At 42.3% G+C, this 27836-nt stretch overlaps 1 protein-coding gene across 9 annotated transcripts in view; it reads left to right on the top strand.

The window, feature by feature from the left end:
- The window catches only part of LOC107154714 (protein HIRA), a 99436-nt gene that overhangs the window by 58730 nt on the left and 12870 nt on the right, over positions 1 to 27836 (top strand). For 3 of the 9 annotated variants that reach the window (XM_048785132.1, XM_048785131.1, XM_048785136.1), the window contains 10 exons: positions 1106 to 1303; positions 3203 to 3364; positions 16015 to 16219; positions 16599 to 16703; positions 18438 to 18586; positions 20760 to 20921; positions 21435 to 21493; positions 21859 to 21964; positions 23755 to 23877; positions 24431 to 24594. In XM_048785132.1, the coding sequence (XP_048641089.1) occupies positions 1106 to 1303; positions 3203 to 3364; positions 16015 to 16219; positions 16599 to 16703; positions 18438 to 18586; positions 20760 to 20921; positions 21435 to 21493; positions 21859 to 21964; positions 23755 to 23877; positions 24431 to 24594 (1433 nt within the window). Of the gene's footprint in view, positions 1 to 1105; positions 1304 to 3202; positions 3365 to 16014; positions 16220 to 16598; positions 16704 to 18437; positions 18587 to 20759; positions 20922 to 21434; positions 21494 to 21858; positions 21965 to 23754; positions 23878 to 24430; positions 24595 to 26613; positions 26703 to 27836 lie in introns of all 9 variants that reach the window. The other 6 variants (XM_015500399.1, XM_015500400.2, XM_048785135.1 and 3 more) reach the window with 5 other exon arrangements.

The raw sequence follows: 27836 nt of genomic DNA, 5'->3' as shown, positions 1-27836 counted from the left end.
AAAAAAAAAAAAAAAAAAAAAAAAAAAATATATATATATATATATATATATATATATATATATAAAATTATTTCTTTAAAATCAGTGATAAGGACCAGTAGTCAAATAGAGCAATATATGAAACATGAAGAGAGTTCACAAAAAAGGAAATCAAATATGAAAAATATTTAATCTTGCATCAGAATAATTGTAAACCAACACTGTAGTAAGATATCATTTTTTATCCATCAGATTGACAACTCATGAAATTTCATAAAACTTCATTGAAGTGGGAAAATAAGAACTCTTAAAAATGGCTTGTAATAGAAAACTCTAAGGAGGGAACCTTAGAAATGTTTATTATAAATCATGAAAAAACTTTCCATTTGCTGCTCCAATTCCACGTGTAGGTATTTATTCCATGTAATTTGTGAATCAACAGATGTAATAGCAGTTACTATAATTCTAGATGTCTTGAGCAACTACTCTGTGTTCTAGGTATGTGCTACCTCAACTTTTTTCAGTCTGGAAAACAATCCCATGAGAAGAGTCCTAGCACTTTCTGTTTTACAGACAGAAACCTGAGGCACCATAGATGTCATTAAAACACACAAGATCATAAGCTCACGAATGGCAGAGTCGTCAGCCCTGGCTGGTCTGGCCCAGGACCTTCAGTCTTAACAATGTACTATCTTCCTTCCTGTGGCAACATTATCTGTCACAGAAAGAGTTGTTTCTTGGTAGAGGCTTGGTTAGGTAAATTGTGTTAACATCTATCCAGTAGGAAGGCTTTCTCACTATGCTGCATTTCCTTCATTCTGACATACCTGATTACAAAGTGTAACTCCTAAGATGAGGGTGCATCATACAGTCTTAAATGGCATCTGACAATTATAAAAGTAGCATTGTTGTCTCAGTGATACATATAGTACTAATGCATCTTAGATTCAGTTAAATATATTGTATTAGATACTTTTCATTTTCATTTGAATTTGCTGTAACTTTCCAATCTACCTACCATGAAAATACATTGCCTCTGGACCCAGAAAAATGTTATTTAGAAGGTATGAAATATTTGGTACAGCATCTGATTTTTTCGCTGACTTTTGTTCTTGCTTGGCAACAGGGACTTCTCCACGGCATTCTTTAACAGCATCCCACTCTCGGGCTCACTGGCAGGCACCATGCTCTCCTCTCATAGCAGTCAGCAGCTACTGCCATTGGACTCCAGTACCCCCAACTCCTTCGGCGCCTCGAAGCCTTGCACAGAGCCTGTGGCAGCTGCCAGTGCCAGGCCTGCAGGCGAGTCTGTCAGTAAGGACAGGTTAGTGGGTGCCAAGATCACTGTCCCTGGGGAAGGTTTAGCTTTGGACATGGTTACAGGGATGAGAATTTCATTCTCTTCTCACTTTGTGGCCCTTCAATAAAACAAAAGAAAGAAATGCTTGATTTTAAATGAGGGGCTATTTGGAAGGGAGAATTGTTCAGGCAAGTCTCTGAAGCATAGGACTATAAGGATCATCACAAAGATGGTTTCATGGCCAACCACGGTGCAGGATATGGAGGCTGGGTACCTGCCAGTGAGATGCTACCTGCCACAGGGTCAGCCCTACCTTTTGGCAGATCTACACTGTTTGTAGCCTTGCATTTCTAGGGCTTTTACAGCACTTCTCTGTGCTGTAATCCTTGCTCATTATTCGTCCCAGGCACGCACTTTTGTGCAGACACACAAATCCCCTGACACTGTCAGAATCATATTTACTCAGAGAGCCTGTGTCCTCACTGACCATTCCAAACCAAGTTGGAAGTCAGAAAGGACCAGGTGAGCATAAATAAGAGCCAGAAGTGAGCATTTGCTCCACACTGCTCTGGGTTACACACTGCAGGTATCTGGTTTCCATAGGGGATTGATTGGTGGGTTCTTGTCCTCAAGGAATAAATATGTGGGCTGATGAGGAAAAAGCAACCACAGGGTTGAAGGGTAGCTCCTGGAGTCCCTATGCACAAATGCCTAGCTATCAGGGGGATTGATGGGCAGATCTCAGGGAGGCTTTTCAGAAGTTTGCCCAGCCCAGGGCCCATATAAGCCATTGTGGAGTGTGGCAGTGACAAGAGCAGAACTCTGAGGCTCTGAGGAGAGCCAGGAAAGAAAGGAGAGAGACTGGGTTCCTGTGCTGAACCAGATAATCTGGGTTTTGCTGAGTGGAGACACAGAAGGGTTTGGACTTGCATTTTAAGAAGATGGTTCCAATAGCATTGGTGCCCAAATTTAGTCCTTGGCTGATAACTGTGGAAATGATTCTCTGTGGGTTGGTGATAAGGTCCTGTGTTACATAGCCTTCTGCTTTTACATTGGGACCATGGAGACACAATAAGCATTAAAGGCATTCCTCTTAGGGAACTCTGAGGTAGATCAGAAGAGGAGACAATGCAGCAAGAACAGTTGGGAAATAAAGCATCGAAGGAGGAAGGGTGTCTGGGAAAGATAAATAGCACCAGAGCTGAGAAACATTTCAGAGATTGATCTTACAGGAGGAAAGTGCTGTCCAGGGTGACTACTAGGCATCTGGTATGGGATCCAAGCAGATAGGGATGGAGGTGTTAGTCTGCATGGAATCAGTTGGAGGCCCAGGGGCTTTGGGCCCAAGGTTATGGGATAGACTTGGGCAGGGGGGAAGCTGGGGAACCTCATGCCTGGGCCTCTCCTTTCTCTGTGGAATAGAAAGCAAGGGCTATGGGGTGAAAACTTGGAGGAGAGCCCTAAGAATATGTCATTGTCACAGTGAGAAATGAGAGGGCCATTCAGGATGGAAGGGGCTAGCTAGGCCAAGGATGAAGGCCAAAAACAGACCAAAGCTTCAGAAACCTGAGTGAGGACTTTTCTCATCTAATCCGTGTAGAAGTAGCAAAGGTTAGTGGTTAGGGTGGTTTAGGGGGATACATGCTGTGTTCAGGTTGTAGAGATGGGGTTCTATGGTTAGCTACTCCAAAAAGCTCTCAGAACAAAACACAGGCAAATATGAAGGCATTTACTGTTGATTTTCTCATGTAGACTTTTAGAATTCCAGCATAAAATTTTTAAAAAATAAATCAGGAATTTTTTTTGCTTATAAAAGTTTGATATTTGTGCCCCTTTCCATAGGCTCCAAATAACTTAAGTCCTACACCTACAAATCCCTTTGGGATTGTGCTTGATGTACCTCCCATCTTCTTCACCCTTTAGTATGAATGCTACCTCTACTACTGCTGCATTGTCACCCTCCGTGTTAACAACCCCGTCCAAGATTGAACCCATGAAAGCATTTGACTCCCGATTCACAGAGCGGTCCAAAGCCACGCCAGGTGCTCCTTCCTTGACAAGTGTGACTTCGACAGCTGTTGAAAGGTAGGTGTTGGATGCATGGAACCTGAAGAGCCCAGAGAAGGGCCATTATGTTGCAGTTCTTCCAGGCAGCCTGCCTCCTGCAGGGGATCACAATTGCAGAAGCTGGTGTGAACCTCTAGCTCCCAGGAGAAAAGAAGAGCTGCTTAAAGTGGGGAGGGGCTAGAAGGAGCTGTGGGGGAATATACTGAGCAAAAGAACATCAAGGGGAAAGGCACAAGTGCTGCTCAGTGCAGTCTGTGTGAACAGTAATATTGTCCTTTGAGTGGAGCCCAGTTTGCCCAGAAGAAGAGAAAGAGATTGATTGGAGAGATGGAAGGTTCTGATGTTGTTGCACAGTGTAAGTCATGACCTTCTGCTCAGAAACTGACTAGAAGTGGAAAGCTGAGATACAAGTGACATCTAGATGAGATTTTTATGAGGTTTGATGGGCTTCTGTGCTCATATAGACTGGGTGCTACTAATTCATTTTCTATACTTCTCTAGTACACAGCAGCAAAGATAAGTGGGCTATAGTTCTTTATTTGCTGTGGTTGCAAGAGAGCATCTTCCCAGGGCAGCTAAAGCAAGTATGTGCAACCTCTGCCATTGGCACTGAGCTTCTCTGCCTCCTGGGAGGGCCTTCCCTCCAAGCCTGCCACAGAAGGGAGCATATTGTACATCCCAGAGGGTCCAGGGTTGGGGAGCTAGACATGGGCTGGACCACTTTCCTCCATAAGGGCTGAACACAAGAGCTATACTCTCAGGGTTGTGTCCTACTACAGGGCAACTAGGGCTCACTTGGCAGCCCTGGGCACACAAAACCCAGCCTGTGTCACCAACAGTCCAGTACAGGAATATTGGTCAGAGACTCTTAAAGCAGCCACAAAGCAAATAGGTGCCAAATAAGAGGGGCACTTGCAGTCATCCATGTCTTGGAACTAAAACCACAGCGTGCTGTCCCCTAGGACTTTGCTGATGATCACAAAACCATTTGTCTGGGCTGGGGTTGTGGCTCGGCGGTCTAGCACTCGCCTAGCACTTGTGAGGTGCTAGGTTCGATCCTCAGCACCACATAAAAATAAATAAATAAAATAAAGGTATTATGTCCAACTATGACTAAAAAAATATTTTAAAAAACCATTTGTCTGTGCAGGATTTGTTTTCCCTGTGGGCCATCATGGGAAGATACTCCCTTCAAGTTTTGTGAACTTATTGTGGAATCTTCTATTCTACTCTGTAATGTAACATGCTTGCTCTAGTATAAAAAATTTAATATGATTATTTTACTTGTAATTTTTCTGTGCAGCAATTGGAAGAATCTGAAAGCCTTCCTGCTAGTACACACTTCATAAGTGTTGGATTGAATCTAGGTGCTAATGTTTTTTTCTTTTTTAGTGGTGCTGAGGATTGAATCCAGGGGTACTCTACCACTGATCTACATTTCTAGACCTCTTTATTTTTTATTCTGAGACAGGGCCTTGCTAAGTTGCCCAGGCTGGCTTCAAACTTATGATCCTCCTGCTGCTTCAGTCTCTCAAGTAGCTAGTCTCACAGGCATGTACCACTGCATCTGGCTCCTAGGAGCCAAAATCTAAAAGTGAACAAAAAAACTGAGCAGTGGGCAGGACCACACTGCTCACTGTAGGTGTTGGGCTTAGGGGCTGCCAACCTCATGACTAAGGGCCTTACTTTTTTTATTTTTGTACTGAGAATTGAATCCAGGGTTGCTATACTACCATCCCTAGCTCTAATTTTTAGTTTTTATTTTGAGACAGGGTCTCACTAAGTGCCTTAGGGCCTTGCTTAGTTGCTGAAGCTGACCTCAAACTTGCAATCCTCCTGCTTCAACCTCTAAAGTCATTATTAGGCGTACACTATTGCACCCTGCTCCAGGGCCTTGAATTTTAATGGCCACCATCAGTCAGTTCAGAGTGTTGTACTTGAACCATGTAGGAGTTGGAATTAAGTCATCAGCATAAAGTGAAGCCACTTGAAAAAGGACATTTCTAATAAGAAGTTGGCACTAAAGAAAACCCGACTGGCAGCCAGACATACGGCAGAGAAGTTGGAATGCCTCATTTTGAGTCTGTTACCACAGGCCTATCCTTGTGGATTCTAGGCCGAGTTAACATTACCCATATTATCCAGAAATCACCAGCCATGAAATGAAATGCCAATAAAAATGAACACAGAACAAAACTTATCTAGTTAACATTCATAGGTACTTGAAGCAGATCCACCCAGCAGAGATATTTCTGTTCCAGGCAGCATTTCCACCAATAAAGGACCACAAAAATGAATTTAAGATTGAAAGTAACAAAATATATGAAGAATGCAGTATGCCCAAATATCAGGGACAGGATGAGTAAGAAGTTTAGACTTCATTTAACCTCTGATTATAGAATTTTCAGATGGAAACAATAGATACACTTAAAATCATGAAAGATAAACCAAAATAGAACTAAGTTTGAGAATTAAAACTATAAAACTTTTAGAAGAAAGCNCGTCAGGTGGTGCATGCCTGTAATCCCAGCAACTCTGGTGGCTGAGGAAGGCAGATCCCAAGTTCAAGGCCAGCCTCAGCAATTTAGCAAGACCCTGACTTAAAATAAAAAGGATTAAGGATGTGTCTCAGCAGTACAGCACTGATGGGTTACAGGAGTACTGCCAAAAGAGTCATAACCACGTCATGAGCCATCAGGGTGAAATGCAAATCAAAAGTACAATGATTAGTTGGGTGTGGTGGCACACACTTGTAATCTCAACTACCTAGAAGCTGAGGCAAGAGGATCACAAGCTGAAGACCAGCCTAGACAACAAGACTCATTCTAAATAAAATAAAGGACTGAGGGTGGGAGCACTTTCCTAATATGTGCAGGGCCCTGGGTTCAATCCCAGTATCTCTGCCCCGCCCCACCACCACACACACATACCAAACATAATAAGATATCACTTCACATCAATTAAGGTAGCTGAAATCATAAGATCAGATTGTCAGATAATAAGTATTGGTGAGGGGCTGTGGCTGTGGCTCAGTGGTAAAGCACTTGCCTCGAATATATGAGGCACTCAGTTCTATCCTCAGCACCACATATAAATAAATAAAGATATTATGTATCTACAACTAAAAAAAAATTTTTAAATAAGTATTGGTGAGGATAGGGAAAACTTGGAACCCTCATATACTGCTGGAGGGAATATTGTTCAGCTGCTTTGGAAAACAGTCTAGCAGTCCCTCAAATGGTTAAATAGGTGTACCCAAGGGAATTGAAAGCATATGCTAATGCATTAACTTGTACACAAAGATTCATATCGTTACTACTCATAATAATCAAAAAGTAGAAACACCTCAAATTTCCATTAACTCTTTGACAACATGTATGATATATCCATACAATAGAATATTATTCATGAATCCAAAAGAATGGAGTACTTGCCTGTGCTACAACAGGGATAGACCTTAGCCAATAACAAAAGAACCACTTATTGTATGATTCTGTTTATGTGAAGCATCCAAAATAAACAAGTCTAGACAGAAAGTCAGTTAGTAATTGCCAGGAGTTGGGAGGGGAGGAAAGGAAAGGGAGTGATTATTGATGGGTATAGTTTCTTTTTGGAATTATGAAATATCCCTGAAATGAGATGATGGCAGTGGTTGCACAAACTTATAAATATTCTAAAAACTACTAAATTTGGTATTTTAAAATGAATTTTATTATATGTGAATTATGTCTCAATAAAGGATAAAAAGAATAACACACCATCAAAAAGTCCAGCCAAATTTGGAAATGAACCAAAGTACTTCTTGGTTTGAAAAGAAAAATAATCATTGCAACTAAAAAGTCAGTGGCTATTTCAAAAGAGCAGATTACAGCCAACAAATCATTCAGTCTGAAGAACTGGTCAGAGTGCTGCAGAGCCAAATTGTAGGGATGCAGGGATGTGCACCTTATAGGAGTCCCCCAAAGGACATGCTGCCAGAGCTGTTGTCTATAGGAGTTAACAAATTAATTGAATCCAATTTTGGAAATATAGTGAATTCTGACCAGAATAAAATTATTTACCCAACTGAGAGAATAGCAGAGTTCTATAAATAGAAAGTTTTTGTGTTCTTTGAGAAAGTTACCCTATGTTTGTCTTGTCTAGTTCCTTGGCCCCTGGCCCAGGTACTCCTAATTCCTAGCTCTTTCTCTTGGGTTGTATATATATCCTGACCAAGAAGCAGAGGAGATACTATTGAATTGGGCTGCTAGAGGCTTTTTGTGTGTGTGTGTGTGTGTGTGTGTGTGTGTGTGTGTGTATGGTATTAGGGATTGAATCCCAGTGTCATTTTACCACTGACCTGCATCTCCAGCCCTTTTATTCTATTCTTCTTATTTTATTTTTATTTTTAGATGGAGTCTTACTAAGTTGCCCAGGCTGGCCTGGAAATTGCTATCCTCCTACCTCAGCTTTTCAAGTAGCTGGGATTACAGGCATACATCCCCATGCCCAGGCTGGAGGCAATTTCTTGCCTGCAAATTCTAGGGTCCTGATGTCATTAGGGTTAATCCCTCATCAGCTCTGTTCCCAAGATCTCAACACATTTTAGCTATACATACAGCTCTTACAAGACCTGTAGAATAAGGAATCATCAAGTTTGTCATTCTGTGATTCTCACTTGAAAGTGGCAGTGAGCAAGTATTCACTTGGGGCTGAGCTTCCTGCTTTCAAGACAGAATGTGTTCTAGTGCTAAATTCTAAGAAAAAGTTGGAAGCCTGGGGATATAGGTTAGTGGTAGAATGCTTACCTAATAATGCACAAGGCCCTGAGTTTGATCCCCATCATGAAAAAGAGAAATGTTTTTTTAAGTTTAGTTGGATCTTGATAAAAGCTAGGAGGAATCCCCAAACATACTCATCAGTGAAAGTTTCCCTTTGGGGCCTTGTGTCTCTCAGTGGTTAGATGTTGCTCTCAGAGCCATACACACCACAGTTGAGTCCCAGTTTTCCATCTTAGTGGATGTTCAGATACATTTTCTTTCTGAGCCTGTCTCTTCACTGCTAGCATGGTCCTCACAGGAGACCAGGCCTGATAGAAGGTGTCCCTTGGGCATTTAAGAATGAGTTCCTCTAGAACCTTGTCCTGATCCTTGTGTCACAGTGAGCAGCACAGGTCAACTCCTGCTGTTGCTATTTTGTTGTACCTCATTGTGTCTGAGCAATGAGGCCCAAGCAAACCTGATTGACCCTCTTAACCAAGAACCTCAGGTGAGATTGGGAGCCAAATACTAGCCTCCCAGGTGCAGGGTGGTATTTCTGGGTGAACTTGTGAATCCTCTACTCCAACCTGCTTTCTAACCGTTTGTCAGGGAGAGACATAGGGCCCTAGGGTAAGTTACTACAAGAAAAGTTGGCCTAAGCAGACAGAACCTAGAATGAGACCCATTCACAAGTAGGGCAGCTCTGGCCAGCTATGTTCTTCCTCAGCAGATCCTCTAGGGTCACTGGGTGACCACTGGTATAGGCCCACTCACAGGTTGAGGAGATATATGTTGTTCTCAATAGGCCACTTCCCTCAGGAGCCCTGAACAGAGTGACAGGCAGAGGCAGGAAGAGGGAGACTCCCAAGGGCTCTCAGAGGTCCCAGCAATGGAGAGGGAAGCAGGATAAGTTGGGGCAGTGCCAAGCAAAATGGCCTTCCTAGGCTAGTGTTGAAATGGCAGGACATGATCAGGCCATTGAGAAACTTACATGATAGTTTGGCCTTGATTTGAAATTATTATGGTATCTTACAAAACTCTTATTATATACACTCTGAACTTTTAAAAATTATTTTGGCAAGCACTAACTTAGAGTTTCCAGAACAATAAGCTATATCCACAGATGGATTCTTTGCCCTGTTCTAGAGGATTAGAAGTAGGGAATCCAAATTCCAATTGTTCATTGTTAATACATAGAAAGCAACCTTGCTGTTATCACTTCTTAGTTTTTGTTGTTGTTTATTATATCTTGCAACCTTGCTATTATCACTTGTTAGTTTTTGTTGTTGTTTATTCTTTGGTATTTTCTATAAGACATTGATGTCATCTGTGAATCAAGATAGTTTTTTCCTCCTTTCCAGTCTATGTGCCTTATCTTTCTTTCTCATGTTATTATTGCACTAGGTAGGACTGACTTCCTGTGCAACGTGTTGAAGAGGAATGGTGAGAGAGGATATCTTTGCCTTTGAGAAAATCAAGGAGGAAAATAATCTAGTTTTTCACCATTATGATTTTAGCAATAGGGGGTTTTGTAGGTATTCTTAATCAAGTTGAAGAAACTCCATTCTATTCCTATTTTGCTGAGAGTTAATTTCATAAATGTTGTTTGATTTTGTGAAGTACTTTTTCTACATCTCAGGATAATCATGATTTTTTTTTAATTACAAGATTTTTTTTTCTTTAAACTTCTTAATGAATAAATTGATTTTTGGATGTTGGACTGGTATGCATACTTAGAATAAATCCCTTTAGGTTATGGAGTATAATTCCTTACATATGTTGTTGGGTTCAATATGCTAATGTTTTATTAAGGATTTTTTTGCATCTATTGTTTTTATTTTCACATTTTTTTATTGGTGCATTATAGTTGTGTGGAATGATGGGACTTGTAACATATTCATACATGTGCACAATACACAATATAATTTGGCCAGTATCACTCCCCAAAACATGCTCCCTCTCTCCCCACCTTCCACCACTTGGTCCCTTTTCTCTATTGATCTCCGTTTGATTTTCATGAGACTTGCCTCCACCTTTCTTTTCCTCACTAGCTTCCACATATGAGAGAAAATGTATGACCTTTGACTTTCTGAATTTTACTTATTTCGATTAACATATTGGTCTGATAATGGTCCCTTTTTCCTGAAAATGACACAATTTCATTTTCTTCATGGCTGAATAAAACTCCATTGTGTATATTTACCATCTTTTCTTTATGTATTCATCCACTGAGGGACACCTAGGCTGGTTTCATTAGTTTGGCTATTGTGAATTGTGCTGCTATAAACATGGGTAGGCATGAAAGTATGATGACTTCAATTCCTTGGGATAAATACTGAGGAGTGGTATAGATGGATCAAATGGTGGTTCCATGCCTGGCCTTTTGAGGAACCTCCATACTGATTTTCATAGAGGTTGTACTAATTTACAGTTCCACCAACAGTGTAAAAGTGTTTGTTTTTTTTTTCTCCACATCCTATCCAGCATTTATTATTGTTTGTATTCTTGATGATGCCATTCTGACTGGTGTGAGATGAAATCTCAGTGTAGTTTTTATTTGCATTTCCCTAAATGCTAATGATGTTGAACATTTTTCATATATTTGTTGGCCATTTATATTTCTTCTTTTGAGAAGGGTCTATGTAATTCATTGTCCATTTATTAATTGGGTTATTTGGTTTTTTGGTATAAAGTTTTTTGAGTTCTTCATATATTCTAGATATTAATCCTTTGTCAAAGAGTAGCTAGCAAAGATTTTCCTCCCATTCTGTAGGTTATCTCTTCACATTTCTAATTGTTTCCTTTACTGTGCTGACTCTTTTTAATTTGCTACCATTCCATTTGTTAACTCTTGGCATTATTTCCTAAGCTTTAGGGATCCTGCCTCTATGTTTAATGAGAGATGTCCATCTGTTAAGAGTTTTTCTATTTTGTAATGTCTTTGTCTGGGTTTGGTATTAGGATAACGATAGCCTCATAGGAATTAGGAAATATTTCCTCTGTTTCTATCTTCTATAACAGATTGTAGAGAATTGATATAATTTGTTCCTTGAATGTTTGATAGAAATCACTAGTAAAACAATCTAGGCCTCATGCTTTCTTGGAAGGTTATTAATTGTTGAATCCATTTGATTAATAAATAGAGATTTATTCAAATGATCTAAATTTTCCTTGTGTGAGTTTTGGTAGATTTCTTTCAAGGAATTGGTATACTTCATCTAAGTATTCAAATATGCAAGAATAAAAGTGTTGAAAAGAAGAGAAATTTTATTCCTCTTAGGATGTTTGTGTCCATGAGATCAGTAGTGAGAATGTCATCTTCATTTCTGAGTAATTTGTGTCTTCTCCTTTTTTCTTGATTAAATTGCCTACAAGTTTAACAATTTTACTGATCTTTTTAAAAAAATTCGCTTTTTCATTCATTGATTTCCCCTCTTTTGTTTTTATATTTTCAACTTCATTGATATCTGTAATTTTTATTTTAATTTCTTCTGCTTACTTTAGGCTTACTGTTCGTTTTTTATGATGGGGAAGTTTAAATTATTGACTTCAGATTTTTCTTTTCTAATATATACATTCAGTGCCTTAAATTTCCCTTTTACTCTTGCCACATTGCTTTTACTCTGTGCCACAAATGTTATTTCTGTTTGATCTTTAAATATTTGGGTATTTTCCTATTATCTTTTAGTGATTAATGTCTGGTTTAATTTCATTGTGGTCTGAGAACATATAGAGTTATGGCCTAGAATGGTGGTGTATTTTGATGACTATTCCATGTGAGCTTGAGAAAAATGTGTATTCTACTATTGTTGAAAAAAGTGTTTCTTAAAATGTCAGTGAAGTCCAAATAATTGCCAGACACCATGGTACATGCCAGCTACTTGGGAAGCTGAGTCAAGAGAATTACAAGTTCATGGCCAGCATGGAAACTGTGTCAAAGTGAAAAAAAGAGTGGTAAAGCGCCCCCAGGTTCAACTCCCTAGTATGTGTACACACACACACACATATGACGATATTGTTCAAATAATTATTTCCATATTGATTTTCTATCTACTAGATCTGTTTCTCTTATAGGGATATTAAAATCTCTACTATAATTCATATATTTCTCCTTGTAGTCTATTAGTTTGGGCCCATATATTTTGATATTCTGTTGTTAGACACACACGAATTAAGGATTATTAGGTCTCCTTGGATAACTGACCCCTTTATCATTGTGTAATGCTTCTCTTTATCCCTGCTAGCTTTTCTTGCTCTGGTGCCTACTTGGTCTGAAATTAATATAGCTTTTTTAGATTAATGTTAGATTAGCATATCTTTATCTCTTGTTTTTGTTTTTAAATAGACTATTTTTAGGGCAGTTTTAGTTTCAGAGTAAAATTGAGTAGAAATTAGAGTTCCCATGTGACCCTGTCCCCATAAATACAAAGCCTCCCTCCATTGTCAAAATCTGATGTGGAACACATTATTATCACTGAGTTTACAGTTTACATTAGGGTTCAGTTTTGGTGGTGTTCATTTTATGGGTTTTCAATCCACCCTTAGAGTACTTCACAGAATAGTTTTGATGGGGCTGGGGTTATAGCTCAGTGGTAGAGCACTTGCCTCTCAGGTGTGAGGCCCTGGGTTCGATCCTCAGCACCACATAAAAATAAATAAACAAAATAAATATATTGTGTCCAACTATAACTAAAAAACTTAAAAAAAAAAAAAGGAATAGTTTTACTGCCCTAAAAATTCTGTCCTCCAACTAATCCCTCCCTCCCCCTTAACTCCTAGCAACCACAGATTCTTTTTACTGTCTGCATAGTTTTGCCTCTTCCAGAATGTCATACAGTTGGAATTCCTTTACTTTTTTGTGTGTGCGCTTTAGATTGTACCCAAGTTCTTGGCCATGCTAAGCATGTCCTCTCCCACTGAGCTGTATGCCCTATCTCTATCATGTGTGAGGCACTGGGTTCGATCCCTTGCACCACATAAAACTATACAAATGAAATAAAGGTATTGTGTCCATCTACAACTAAGAAAAAATATTTTTAAAAAATGTTTAGGGACTAGAGTTGTGACTCAGTAGTAAGAGCACTTGCCTAGCATGTGTGAGACCCTGGGTTCAATTCTCAGCATCGCATATAAACAAATGAATAAAATAAAGGTCCATCAACATCTTAAAAAATTTTTTTAAATGTTTAATATAAACCCATCTTTTAGAAACATTTTTTCCATTCGTTTTGTCTGTAATTGGTGTATTTAGAGCATTCACATTTGAAGTGTTTATTGATATAGTTGGATTAGTGTCTACCATGTGTGTAACTGTTTCTATTCATTGGATTTGTCCTTCATTTTTTATCTTCCTCTCCATTTCTAATTGAGTATTTTATATAATTCCATTTTCTCTCCTCTCAGCATTATTATACTTCTTTTTAAAACTTTCTTGCAGTTGCTCTGGTGTTTGCAGTGAATATTTGCAATCAATCTAGACTATTGTCATGGATAGTACAGGCATCTTAATACAAAATATTCCAAATTTCTCCTTCTGTGCCTTATAACATTATTACCACTTCATTTATTTATAAATTTTAATCATCCAATACATTGTTGCCATTATTAGTTTGAATAAAAAGTTGTCTCTTAGATCAATTGAGAAGAGTAAAATATTTTCTTTTATGTCCATTTATTCCTTCTCTAACAGTTTTCCTTTCCTCATACAGATATGAGTTTCTGAGATACATCATTTTCCTTCTCTTTAAAGAACTAACATTTTTTGCAAGGCAGGTCTGCTAACAAATTCATTCAGGTATTTGTTTTTGTCTGAGAAAGTCTATATCTTCTTCATTTTTGAAGCTTGATTTCACTGGATACAGATTTCTAGGTTGGTGCATTTGTTTGTTTGTCTTAGACAGGATCTTACTTTATTTCCCAGGCTAGTCCCAACTTCTGAGCTTAAGTGATCCATCTACCTTAGCCTCTGAGTAGCTGGGGCTACAGGTGTTCATCACTGCATGTGGCTTAGTGGGTTTCTCTTGAATGGAAAATATAACGTAGTTTATCCTTTTGTCTTATAAAGAGGGTTTTTTTTCCTCCTGTCTTCTAAATTTTCTGTGGTTTTCTATAGTTTGAGTATGTTATGCCTAGGTATAGATATTTGGTATTTATCTTGTAAGTGTTCTCTGAGCTTTATGTATCAGTGCTTCGGTATCTTTAATTGATTTGGAGAAGCTCTTTGCTATTCTTGTTCTTCATATTCTCAGCTTTTATTATTATCATTATTATTATTAAATTCTGAGACTTCCCATCTCTTCAACTTTTTCCATTGGAGCCCTTAGCTTATTTATCAGTTATTTAAAATCTTGGTATGATAATTCCAAAATTTCTGCTGTACCTAACTCTGATGTCTGCTTTGTCTCTACATTTTGTATGTTTTTGTTTCTTGTGTCTCAGCATTGTGTATATTTTTGTTTCTTATTTTGTGTTTTACTTTTGCTTTTGGGGTTTTTTTTGGTTGTGGTTTTGGTTTTTTGTTTATTTCATTTTGCCTTTTTTCGTACCTTGTAAAGCTAGGCATATTGTATTGGATAAGTGGAAATGAGGTATACAGGCATTCATGAGGTTTTGTTTATCTGGCTAGGAGTTAGGCTGTTTTCTTTCTTATAACTGTAGGTCAGAAGCTTCAGTTTCTTCCAGTGACCTTGCTTTGTCTGTAGTCTTTAGGTTTCCCTAGAAACTCTTTAAATACAATCTATGAACTGGGTGTCACCACACCCAAATTACACATGCATGTAATCCCAGCCACTCACGGGATTGAGCAGGAAGATTGCCAATTCCCAGCCTGGCAAGACCCTATCTTAAGATAAAAAGTAAAAAGTGTTGGGGATTAGTGGTACCCCACCACTGAGTTCAATCCCCTGTATCACATTTTTTTAAAAAAAGTGGGGGAGGGTTGGTGTCAGTGTCTTGCAGCTCTCTCAGTTGTAATTTACTGTTATTATACTGAAGCCTTGCTGATGTGATGATGAGGTATTAGGAAGTAGAAACATTCTATAATCTCATGCTTAACTTTCCCTTTTACGTTGTTGTTGGATCAGAATCCCTGGGCTCTAGTATGAATCCCTGGGCCTAACTATATTCTTTCAAAAGAGTTTCTTAGCCTAGAGTGGTGGAAGAGGGCAGAAGCTAAAAGGGGCTTGGATTGGTTAATTGCCTGCCCTTCTTCCAGGTGAGATAAAAAGCTCTGGCAAGGTAGTTTCACTGGAGGGCAGAATTGGCTATAGATTATGGTCTGGTTATGTTTCAAAATGTCTACCTACCTTCCCCAAACCCTAAAAGAACACAGGGAATTATTTTCTTCATTCTGAATCTTCACACTGACAACCTGGAAGGGTACTTGAAAGTAAAAATAAGGAACACTTGGATATCCTCTTAACCAGGAGTTTCAACTCTCAATCTTATCCACGCTCAGCCTCCAGCAACATGACTGTTAACTTTGAAAGTATGTCTGCCAGTACCCACTTTGGCTTCTAATCGAGGTCAGCTGCGTTTTTTTTTTTGTTTTGTTTTGTTTTGTTTTGTTTAAATAGGATTTTTTTTTTTTTTTTAAAGAGAGAGAGAATTTTTTAATATTTATTTTTTAGTTCTCGGCGGTCACAACATCTTTGTTTGTATGTGGTGCTTAGGATCGAACCTGGGCTGCATGCATGCCAGGCGAGTGCGCTACCACTTGAGCCGCATCCCCAGCCCCAGCTGCGTTTTTTGTCTTTATTCATCTTCAGTTTTCAGGGTGTCAGTTTTTCTTTTGACCTCCATTCTCTGATGGATCTAAAAAGAGTTAATAACTTTTCAATTTTTCAATCAATATTTGGGGATTAAAATGGATTTTTAAACATTACAAAATTAATAGTTGTGTGGAGAAAGTCATGGTGTCTGTTTGTGCAGGTTGAAAGAACAGAATCTTGTGAAAGAGCTGAGGCCCCGGGATCTCCTAGAGAGCAGCAGTGACAGTGATGAAAAGGTCCCCTTGGCTAAGCCATCCTCATTATCCAAGCGAAAACTTGAGCTTGAGGTAGAGACAGTGGAAAAGAAGAAAAAGGGGCGTCCTCGGAAGGACTCCCGTCTCCTGCCCATGTCTCTGTCTGTCCAGGTGAGGCCTGAGATTCATCCTGCCTGCTCCCACTCACCTTCCTGGACTCTGCACTGGGAGGCCCTTCTTGCCATGGTGCACCTTGTCAGTATGGGATGCTTTGGGAACCATTTGGCTTAGATATAGACATCAGGGATTGTATCATGGAGTGCGGGAGGCCACACTTCCTCACCCCCCTTTCAGTCCAGCCAGAACCCTTTAGCAAGTTCCCTGGTGTCAGCTCCCTTATCTGTGAGGTGAGAATACTTGTAGCATTCTCTTTTGCTTTCTCCCTCACAGTAAGTACAAATACCCAGCCTCACTTTTGGGTGACTTACTTTTACCTAATGCTTCCCCTATAGTGTTGGGGTGGGGCTCAAGGATGTTTCTGCTCTTCTAGTCTCCAGCCACCCTTACTGCAGAGAAGGAGGCCATGTGTCTGACTGCACCAGCACTTGCACTGAAGCTGCCAATACCAGGCCCCCAGAGAGCATTCACCCTCCAGGTAAGTGCCGGGACACTCCTATGACTCCCTTGAAGGCATGTACATACATTTCTCTTCCCAGTATAAACTCTGTCTTTTCAGTGCCTTGGGGACTGGTTTGCAGTGGCTCTCCATTCTCTTCTGGAGGCAGTCATAGTTAATCAGAGTACTTACCAAATCTTGGCAAGAATGTTAATAGCTTCTTCTCCTTCCCACCCTTAGGCCTCTTTCTCCATGGTTTACCTTTGAAGTCCCAAATGCTCAGTTGCCCTTACTATCACTCCTTCTGGATTACCAGCCCCTTTAAGACTTGTCTTGGGTGTCTCATTTCCTGGAGGCCTCCTGCATCTCCACCCTTAGTCCTGGCAGCCTCAGTCTTGGTGCCCATGAAACTGTTGGGTCATTGGTCAGTCTCCTGACAGTTCCATTGGCCTGTCTGCTTTTTTTTTTTTTTTTAAGACAGAGAGAGAGATAATTCTTTAATATTTATTTTTTAGTTTTTGGTGGACACAACATCTTTATGTTATTTTTATGTGGTGCTGAGGATCGAACCCAGCGCCCCGCGCATGCCAGGCAAGCGTGCTACCGCTTGAGCTACATCCCCAGCCCCCCTGTCTGCTTCTTGATGCTTGGAACAGGGTCATCCTCAGAGCTGATAGAGCTCTTAGAGAAGCTTATAACCATGAGCTTATTCAAACACATTTCTAGAACAAATAATCCCTCAAACCCAGCAACAGTGTCCAGGCTTCTCCCTCCTTGGCAGCTTTGCACATAGTGACCTCTCTACACACCCTCAAGTCCTCAGGCAACATTCTTGGACCCTATCTATGGGTCATATCCCATTGACTGCCCACTACTCCAGGCCCAGGTTAGACTTCATAGGGCAATGAAGGCCAGACTTCAGCCCTTCCCAGCCATAGGTCTTTGTGGGCCATAATACAGAGGAATGAAACAGGCGGAGCCAAAGGATAAGTGTAGGACCCATCTAGTTTTTACTGCTGATGTGCATAGAAACAGGAAGCTTCTCTAGCAGTTAGCAACTCAAAACTTCCCTTCCAAACTAAACCATCCCTGAATATCTTCACTTTTGAGTGCCACTTGAGGCTATGCTTGCTTTCTGGATGTCTATAAAGGGGATATGGCACCTAGTGGAGCCCTTCATCTGCTCCAGCTATACCTGCTAGTATGACTACACAGTACAAACTTATAAGCTGTTCTGCCTGGGTTGGTTAGCTCTCCAGACATACAAAGCTAAGCTCATTTAGTGCCAGGCACTGAAGTAGGCACTTCTCATGCATGCTATGCTGGGGACTTTCTCACCAGCATAGTCTCAGAATGAACAGAGACTCATTGCCAGAGAGAATATTGACGTTTTCTAGACTTTTCTCCCAGTACGACAAAGGCTTTCTTCTTACTAAATACTGCAGTTTTTGAAGATCTTTCAAGAAGGAGGCTAGAAATCCAAGTCTCACTCCCAGCTCTGTCCCAGCAGTTCTTACTCTCAGCATGTTCTTGGGAAGTCATCCCCCTGTGAGATGACATGGTGGCCCTCTTGCCCTGTCCTGTTTCCCACACAGCTCCCACCAAATGTTACCCTCTTTTGTTGGCCAACCAACTAGTCTACCTGTCTGTGTCTTCCCCCTATTTCACAGCCCAGGGCTGCAGAGCCCCTGAACATCTCACTTGTCTTGTGAACACAGTCTGAGTAAGCATGCTTTCACCTGAAAAGATGTGTGTTTGCTTTCCTCCATCTAGGTGAGCTCTGACCCCTCCATGTACATTGAGGTGGAAAATGAAGTAACGGCCGTGGGGGGTGTAAAACTGAGCCGACTGAAGTGCAACCGGGAAGGAAAGGAGTGGGAGACAGTGCTCACTAGCCGGATCCTCACTGCTGCCGGCAGCTGGTAAGAGCAGGCAGGAACCTGTCTTGTCATGTAGAGTAGACATCATGAGCTGTGTTGGGTGGCACTTTTACTGTCCTGGAATTTAGCCTGTCTGAGGGAGGACTGCTTCCACTGAGGCTCACATTGGGCCTTAGTCCAGGCCAGTCATGGTCATTTCTCATATCAGTCCCTACCTCATCAATGAAATCATTATGATTATTCCAATGTTATAGATGGGGAACCTGAGTCTTGAGAATCACCCAGGCCAGGCCCTGAATCTGGTGGTCTTATTTCTTTGTCTGGCTAGATTCTCAAAAGTCTCAAGTTCCAGGCTGAAGTCTGCCTGGCTCTTGCTGACCTCAGTGGTTTCCTTCCCTAGACCCAGATTTTCATACAAGTTAGGACAGGATTTTATGACTACCTCCTAAGTCCCCAACCCTGTCCTCCCCAGATTCTTCACTTTGGGGAGAGATCTTAATTCAATGATTAATTACAGTGTCTTCCCATCGGCTCCTGGCAATGAGTATGAGCTCTGTCTTTCCTGTGCTCCATCTGAAAAGAGGACTGATGTTTTCCTCAGGTGTCTGCCAGGCATAGGGCCCTAGTTAGGTAGAAACCCTTACAAGGACTTTCTAACGATGACCACTCAGATGCAGTCATTTCAATTAGATCCTTAGTTTTCTATTATAAGGTCATATGTAAATGCTTTCACACAGGTCTGCAAACACTGGCCTTAGGTCTTAGGTCAGGACTCCCATAGGCCCTGAGTGATTTTTATGGTGTTAAACCTAGAAGAGCCCCGCCATTGTGTTTCTCACTGAAATTGTCTTTCAGGAAAAGCACATAGAGCTCCTAATCCCAACTACCTATTTTTTGGATGCTACAAGAGCTTCCACTCTCCATCCCCGATCCCAAGGCAGATGGCATGCCTCAGTTGAAGGCCTGCCTCAATTGAAGACCAAGGATATTAGCACAATCATCCCCATAGCAACACAGCAGCTATTGAGGGGGTCCTGCTAGGTAACTGAGGGCTTCTTCTCCTATATAATCCCACCTACTCAGGCCCAGCCTACAGACCTGCTCCCTAGTGCTACAGCCTAGAGCAATAGCTTCCTGAGCCAGGATTCAGATTTCTCCTTCCTTTACAGGGCTCAAGGAAGGCCCTGACCATCAAAATGAGCAGATAAAATTCAGTCACAGCAACACAGAGAACTCCCTGCTTCCAGGTCCTACTGGAAGTTTTCTCAAGATTCATACTTTCAAAGTAGACATTTTGTAAACAAAAGATCCTCAACTTGCTTCTCCCTTTTCAGAGACCAGTAACATGTCACATTAGGAATAAGTTGGCAGAGCTCTTTTCTTAGCCAACCTTCTTACCCTCGGCCTACTGGGACAACAGGCACTGTAGACCATAGGCCCTGGCTCAGCAGGATAAAAGTCCTGGAGGGGACTTAGGATGGTCTGCTATGGTCAGGGCCTTGCTGGCTACATACCTGTCCTTGCTTCTTGGAGTCTGAGTTCTAGCCTCTTGCACCTATGACTGAGCCTCAGCGGTCCCTTGCTGAAATGGCAGAAGCCTACTTGTGCTGGGCTTACCTAAGGAGTCTGGTAGTCACTCAAGGGAGGCATTGGACAGTGTGTGGAATGGAAACATCTTCTCTGAAGCATTTCTTGCTCAAAGTGACGCGCCTCTCCAAGCTCAACCATAACAGCCCTTTGAGTATACTGCTGGCATCACTTGTGGCGACTTGTACCAGTTCCCCACACTCTCCCAGCCTGCCTCAGCAGAGACCTTGTTTGGACTTCTCTGGCTGTTGATACCCAGGAGACTGTCACATGGACTTTCTGTGGCCTCCTCATCTGATGAGTGAGGCATGCCTCCTGGTGACCATCATGTACGGCTGTGGTACTCCAAAGCCCTTGCACTCCTTGTTAGCTCAGAAAAGTATGAATAGCCATATGGGCAGGAGTAGAACAGAAGTCTCTCTTAGGAAATCTCAGGTAGGCTCTGCCTTGCTGTCCCCACCCCAACCTAGTCCTTGCACAACTTCTTCTGGCCTCTCCCTCTGGCTTCATCTACTCAGCAGAATGCTATGTCAGAAGCAGGCAGAGGGAATGCTCTGCATCAACCTGGTTGTTGCCTCTGCTGCAGCACCTGGTCCCCGTGACATCTGCCCCTCCTCTGCCTTCACAGTGATGTGGTGTGTGTCGCCTGTGAAAAGAGGACGCTGTCGGTGTTCTCCACCTGTGGTCGCCGCCTCCTCCCTCCCATCCTCCTGCCGTCCCCGATCTCTACTTTGCACTGCACAGGTTCCTATGTCATGGCGCTCACTGCTGCAGCTACACTGTCTGTCTGGTGAGAGGCAGGCACAGGGTGGGGTGGTTTTCATGCAAGACAGTGCTATGCATTTCCCACCTCACTGCAGGGGTAGGGAACACAGCAGAAAAGGCAGACATTGGGCTCAGGAGGAAGCCCTGAGAAGTCAGCAACACTGCTTGTGTTGGCTGCCCCTGTGGCTTAAGGATTAAGGAGGCAATGCAAAGGGAAATGAGTCAGCCAACCTGCTCTGCTGACATCCTTACAGGAACAAACTGCATGACAAATTACACTGCCTAATGGCATGTGCCAGGGTCCTTAGGTGGATTCATCAGCAGTGGGATCCAGATGGCAAAGGTGGCCACACTCCTGATATGACTTCTGTAGCTGGCTTCTCCTAGAATGGGTGTGGGCATTGGAGACAGCTGCCTGGGACCTCTGGATGGAGGGCTGTGGGTTTGTGTGTAGGGACCAGGGTACCTGAGTGGCTGAGACACACTTTGATGTGTTTATCTCAGGTGGAGAGTAAGTTGTTCCCTGTCTCCCTCTTAGGGATGTTCACAGGCAGGTGGTTGTGGTGAAAGAAGAGTCTCTACACTCCATCTTGGCAGGTAACCCCTGCGGACCCCTCCTCCCTTGGGGACTGAGACCTAGATCTGATGCACATGGGCCACTTCAGCCTAGATAGAAAGCCAGGCTCAGGATCCAGCCCAAGTGAGACAGGATACACTTACATAGCAAGGAGACAGGTTTTCTGGGCAAAAGATTCAATGGGTTCCTGAGAGATAAGAAAGATCTTGTTGAATATTAGTGAAAATGGCTCACACAGAGCACTGTAAGTAGCCTTCCCTCTTTTCCAAGTCATCATTAAAGACCTTATTGCTGGGATCATGGGAGCCAGGGTTCAGATTTCTCCTTAGATGCAAACACTTGCTGATCAGAACACACCAGAACTTATTCCTGTGGTGTCCCCCAGGAAGTGATATGACAGTGTCACAGATCTTGCTGACGCAGCATGGAATCCCAGTGATGAACCTATCTGATGGGAAAGCATACTGCTTTAATCCGTCACTCTCTACGTGGTAAGAAACTCCATCCCCACCCTGCCCCTGCTTCGTGGGATTGTCTATACTGGACAGCTGAGCAAAGGCTTCAGGTCTTGGGAGTCAGGCTCTGAACTCTGAATGGCAGCTAGTATATACTCTACCATCACTGTGGGCTGCTGCTGGCCTATGGCCTCTGCCCTCAGAGCCTGTACACAGGAACATGGCCTGCTGCATTATTTTCTGGGGCTGGTTTTTGGGATGTGTGTGTGTGTGTTTGTTTGTTTCTTTGCAATATTGAATATTTAACCCAGGGCCTCATTCATGCTAGATTAGCCCTAACACTGAGCTACATCCCCATCCCTTGAGCCAGTTTTATTAGAATAGGTATTTGGAAATTTTTATGATTCTTGACAGATATTTTTCAGACTGGCCTCTTTAACCAACACCAGCATAGGAGAGTTGGCTTCATAGTAGCCTTGCCAATGTTAGTCAATGTTGTGAACTTAGTAGGAGCAAAGTAGCCCCTCAGTAATTAGTAATGGTGGAAACAAACTCACCCATATGGATGATTTTTTTTTCCTTTGTTCAGTTTTGAATTTAGAGCCCCCTTTTTTAAGTTTGCTATCTTCTAGCCCATTTTCTGTTAAAACTTGCCAAATACTTTATTATTCAGTTAAAAAACAAAAACAAAAACTCTGTCACCTACCCTCTCAAATTGCAAAAAGCTTGTGAGTATGTGTGATTACCATAATAATGGAAATGAGCTGATTATTAAAAAAAGACATGTCGACTTTTTATAGTCATCCTTGTATTTTGTACACATTTACAAAGACAACTAGCTGTTTTTAAAATGTGTGGAAAGCTGATTACAATAATGCATGCCCATAGTGCCAGCTACTCTGAAGGCTAAGGCAAGAGGATCCCAAGTTCAAGTCTAATGTAGGCAACAGAGCAAGATCCCATCTCAAAAAAAAGTATCTGGAGTATGTTTTCTTAACAGAATAGTCCTGAGGAGGTAGAAGAACTGCCTTCCTGGGGATGCTGGAGAGGCATAGAAATGCTAGAGACTGGCTTTCCCTGGAGTTGTAACAGACCCAGGCCACACAGGCCCTGGGTAGGCCACAGCATTGTGTAAGCCAGGCATCCAAAACATACTTCACACACAGTAACACCTTAGTCATCAGGAAGTGAGACTGAAGCTAAAATATTCATAGTGAGAACCCTATCAGTAACCTTTCCTTGAAAATATAATTTATTAGGCTCTTAACTAGGAAACCTGCCAGTTAATTGGCTTCTTGTACTGAAGTGCAATAACTGTCAGCCTCTGTTTGTGTGCTGCCAGTGTGGTGGATGGGGCTTAGTTCTTTTTGGGGGGTTGGGAGGTGGTACTGGGGATTGAACTTGGGGGAACTTGACTACTGAGCCACATCCCCAGCCCTGTTTTTTGCAGTTTATTTAGAGACAGAATCTACACTGAGTTGTTTAGTGCCTCGCTTTTTGCTGAGGCTGGCTTTGAATTTGAGATCCTCCTGTCTTAGCCTCCCAAGCCACTGGGATTACGGGCATGCGCCACTGTGCCCAGAGGGGCTTACTTCTTTCTGGCTTTTTTTTTTTTTTTTAATATTTATTTTTTAATTGTAGTTGGACACAATACCTTTATTTTATTTATTTTTATGTGGTGCTGAGGATTGAACCCAGGGCCTCGCATGTGCTAAGCGAGCACTCTACCACTGAGCCACAACCCCAGCCCCTGTGGCTTTTTTGACAGCCTCTTCTGGTAGGCCTCCTAATTTTTCTGACCTTTGATCCTGTCTTTGATTCTTCAGGAACCTGGTTTCTGACAAGCAAGACTCACTGGCCCAATGTGCGGACTTTAGGAGCAGCCTGCCATCCCAGGATGCCATGTTGTGCTCAGGACCGTTAGCCATAATCCAGGGCCGCACCTCCAAGTATGTGAGCTGAGAACTTTGGCCACTATCAACAGGGCTGCCCTGGGAGGAAACCAGGCCTAGTCTCTGTTTGTCTGTCTTTGTGCCCCAGTTGCTGCTCAACACAGAAATCAGGGGTGGGGGAGTGGGGGGGTCTCTAAGGGTGTGGATCCACATCAAATAATATTTCATGGTTGGCTGGAATATAGGCCCTGTCACTTCAGGGGTCCAGATTATAGTCTGAGGATGCTAAATGTCATAAATACCTATATGGGGCAGGATTTTGGGTGGGTGGGTAGGGAATCGACCACTGGTGTATCATCCCAGAGACCTAGATGGTAGGTGCACTGTAGAATATTCTTGGAGTACTAAGAAGCCCAAAGCTGGGATGTGATGATGGGCAGGTCAACAAAAGTCTCTGGCATCTGCCAATAAATTGGTTGATAGATGGGAGGACTTCTACAACCAGATGTCTACCACCCCTGCGAGCTCTGTCCCGGTACCCTAGAGCATGTGGGAGCATTCCTGAACATTGCCCTCTGCTTCATATTGCCTGCTTTGTTGGTCTCTACAGCTCTGGAAGGCAAGCTGCCCGGCTTTTCTCCGTGCCTCATGTGGTACAGCAGGAGACCACGCTGGCCTACCTAGAGAACCAGGTTGCAGCGGCACTCACCCTACAGTCCAGCCATGAGTACCGCCATTGGCTCCTTCTTTATGCACGGTACCTCGTGAATGAAGGTGAGGTCCTGTGACCCAAGTGGCCTTATCCATTTGCTCCTCTATTTTCTAAGGCCTAGCTTAGTCCCTGGGAATCAAGGAAGAGATGTAGTGGCCTAGAGCTCTCTGAACTCCTTTGCATTCCTTATAGGTCCCCATGGTTGTCCCCAAAGGCCCTGGCCTCCCTGATAGCAAGCGGGACCACACCTCCCACCTCCCAGCCTGAGCTATAATCAGGGCAGCTCGTAGGCATTCAGCCCTGTCATGAGCTCCAGGCCCTGAATAGAGTAGGCTTGAGGATGTTCTTCAGAGGAACAAGACAGGAAGGTTGGCAGTGGGAAAGGAGGATGGAAACATGCATGGAAAGACCTGCCTTATAGGAGCAGACTAGATGTTCTGGCTCCTGTCTGCCACCAAGGCCTGTCACTCAAGGCAAAGGCATCTTCTGGCAGCATTTCTTTTCCTTCTCTGAGTCCCTCCTGCTCTGGACAGCCTATCTGCTGCCCAGCAATTCCAAATGACCCTCTAGCCAAGGTCCTCCAGCCTGATCCTGCTAAGGCTATCAGAGCACCTATGACCTCTTGGTGGCATACCCTACAGAAAGCAAAGTGTGCTGGAAGAGAGGCTTTACTGTCTTCAAAGTAACCTCTAACAGCCTTTCATCTCTCATTGAGCAAGCATCTGGTCCTGACTTACCAATTCTTCTTCCCTCAAGCATAGCCTCCAAGGATTGTGGCATAGGACTGGCCCTCCCAAAGCTCTCCCTGTGTTCTTACACAGTCCCAGCCCCTTCCAGAACTTCTTCCATATCTTTACCTTGGTTCTTTTGCTTTGTTCTTGTCATCACTTTCCCATTTTGATTATGATTTAAAGAAAAATATTAAGTACAAAAAAAAAATGTACAAAACACCTGCAAATATACTCTCAGAATTTATATGTTTTCCTCCTACTTTGTAAATATAAGAGTGTGTGTTTATATACACTTGTAATGACAACAAACATTACTGATCCCTAACTCCTTTCCCAGCAACTCCAGTGATAAGTTTGATGTTTACTCTTCCCACTCAGTCCATGTGGCTGGCTGGTATGTACCAGCTCTCCTAAATACTCACCTTCCTTAGTTCTGATACCTGGGGTACTCAAGTTACATCTTGAACCTCATGCCCCATCTTTCCCAAAACCCCCACTCCTTGCCTTCTTCTTTGGTTTACCTTATCCTAGGTATTTAGCAGTACTCACTCTGAGTTCCACATAAAGACTTCTTCCTCTAAGCTCTACCACCTGTTTGTAGGGTCACTTCTACTGTTTATATTTATTTCTCCATCTTCTATACATTTGTTTTTCCCTAGATAATATACCAGGACCCCTTCCTTCATTTCTGTCCCTTGTTTTCTCAAGTAGAAGAGCAGGAATCAAGTGTTAGAAGGAGACCCCATTCACTTTCCAAATTCCTCAGGGTTCATTCCTCCTTTTCTGTACCCTTTGATTCCATCTGTTTCCTAGGCATGCCCCCAAATGCTGCCTAAGTCCTCAGACTCTGCTTTCATAGCCTTTCTGGCAGTTGCACCCACTACAGCAGTGCTTCTGACTCTCAGTCACCACTCTGCAGTTGGGCCCTCACAGTCTGCTTCCTTCTCATCTCCTCTCACAGCAGCTGCTGACATGTCTTCTCTCAAACAGATCCCACCAGCCCACACCCTTCCTTCCACAGTTTCCCATATTTTCCACCACTGTGGGGAGTTCATCATCACAAAACTGGCCATGTCTGGTTTTCCTGTGGGCCCAGCACACAGTGAAGGTTCTGTATACATAGTTAGGGATACAGGTGAATGAATGAAAATCTGTGATTGTGGCCCTCAATGCCCTAAACTGAGAAACACAAGCATTTGCCCATAGTAGGCAATAAAATAAGTGTTCATTCTGTTGTTGTGATATACACAGCAATTTAGCATTTTCAAATTTTTATTTCTTTTTATAATGTGTTCCTATTTCTGTTTTTTGTTTGTTTTTGTTTTTGTTGTTCTATTTTTCTATAATTAGGGTTTGAATACCGACTTCGAGAAATATGCAAGGACTTACTGGGTCCGGTTCACTGCTCCACTGGAAGCCAGTGGGAGTCAACAGTAGTGGTAGGTGCTTCTTTAATTCTTGCCTCAAGAATTCTCTTGAAACATGAGGGTGAAGGTTTTAAAAATAAGATAAAGTGCTTGAAGTTCCTCCCTGTGACACTTCTCTAGCACCCTACCCTGGGCCCTGGCATCAATGAGAGGCTAACATGCTGGCACTCCACAACCAGGCAGAAGTTGGGCTCTGGGCATCAGGAGCCTGGAGAGCTCTGTTCCACATTCATGCTGAGGAAAGCTGCAGGTAGAATGCTCTGGGTTTGGTACAAAAGATACTTACCTCCATTCCCTTTTGTGAGCCTCACAGTCCAGTGAACAAGGTACTTTGATACTATAGATTAGTGTGAAGAACAAAATAAGCAGAGTAATGAGATAGGAGTGGCCAGGAATGATTAGCAGGGAATAGCTTGGAAGATGACATTTCAGATGAAACCTAAGAATGAGAGGGTGCCAGCTGCAGAGATCTGGGAGAACATTTTCTGATGGAGATAATAGTGAAGGCAAAGAGGGCTTGGCACATTTTTAAGCTACATTTTAGTGGGCAATAAGAGAGGTAAGATAGGAGAAACATGCAGGAGATAGATGACAGAGACTTCTTGAGGAACTGGAATATTCTAGGACTACCAGAGTTGGTATAGAAAAACAGTCAGTGTGTCTTTTACACCAGTACCAGAAATAGATGAAGGTGACTTGGATCAGTGTAGTGGCCATGGAGTGAGCAAGAAAACAGATTCATTATGTATTTAGCAATCAGAACCACCAAGATTTGGTCATTGAATGAATGTGGAAGGAAAGAGAATTATGAACATGTTGCCTCCAAATTTTTCGACTAGCAAAGATAGATGCTACTGTTATTGAGTGAATCAGGAAAGGAGCAAATTGGCAAGGGATGGGAGAAAGTATGGATCTAAGAGGTAGCTCACAGCTTTATTCAATCATTCAGCAAATTACTGATGGAGTATCCAATCTGGCCAGGCATGTTCTAGGCATGGGGCAACTCAGTAAAACAAGGTTTACTGAGTCCCCAACTTCGTGGATCTAAATTCTTGTGGAGAGAAACAGACAAAAAATAAACATAAAAAACAGAAAATATATAATATCTTGGGTGGTGTTGGATTCTATGGAAAAAAGTAAAGAAGG

This window comes from Marmota marmota, unplaced genomic scaffold (assembly GCF_001458135.2).
Source record: "Marmota marmota marmota unplaced genomic scaffold, marMar, whole genome shotgun sequence".
In the NCBI taxonomy this organism is placed as follows: domain Eukaryota; kingdom Metazoa; phylum Chordata; class Mammalia; order Rodentia; family Sciuridae; genus Marmota; species Marmota marmota.
This window is presented reverse-complemented; position numbering and strand designations above follow the sequence as displayed.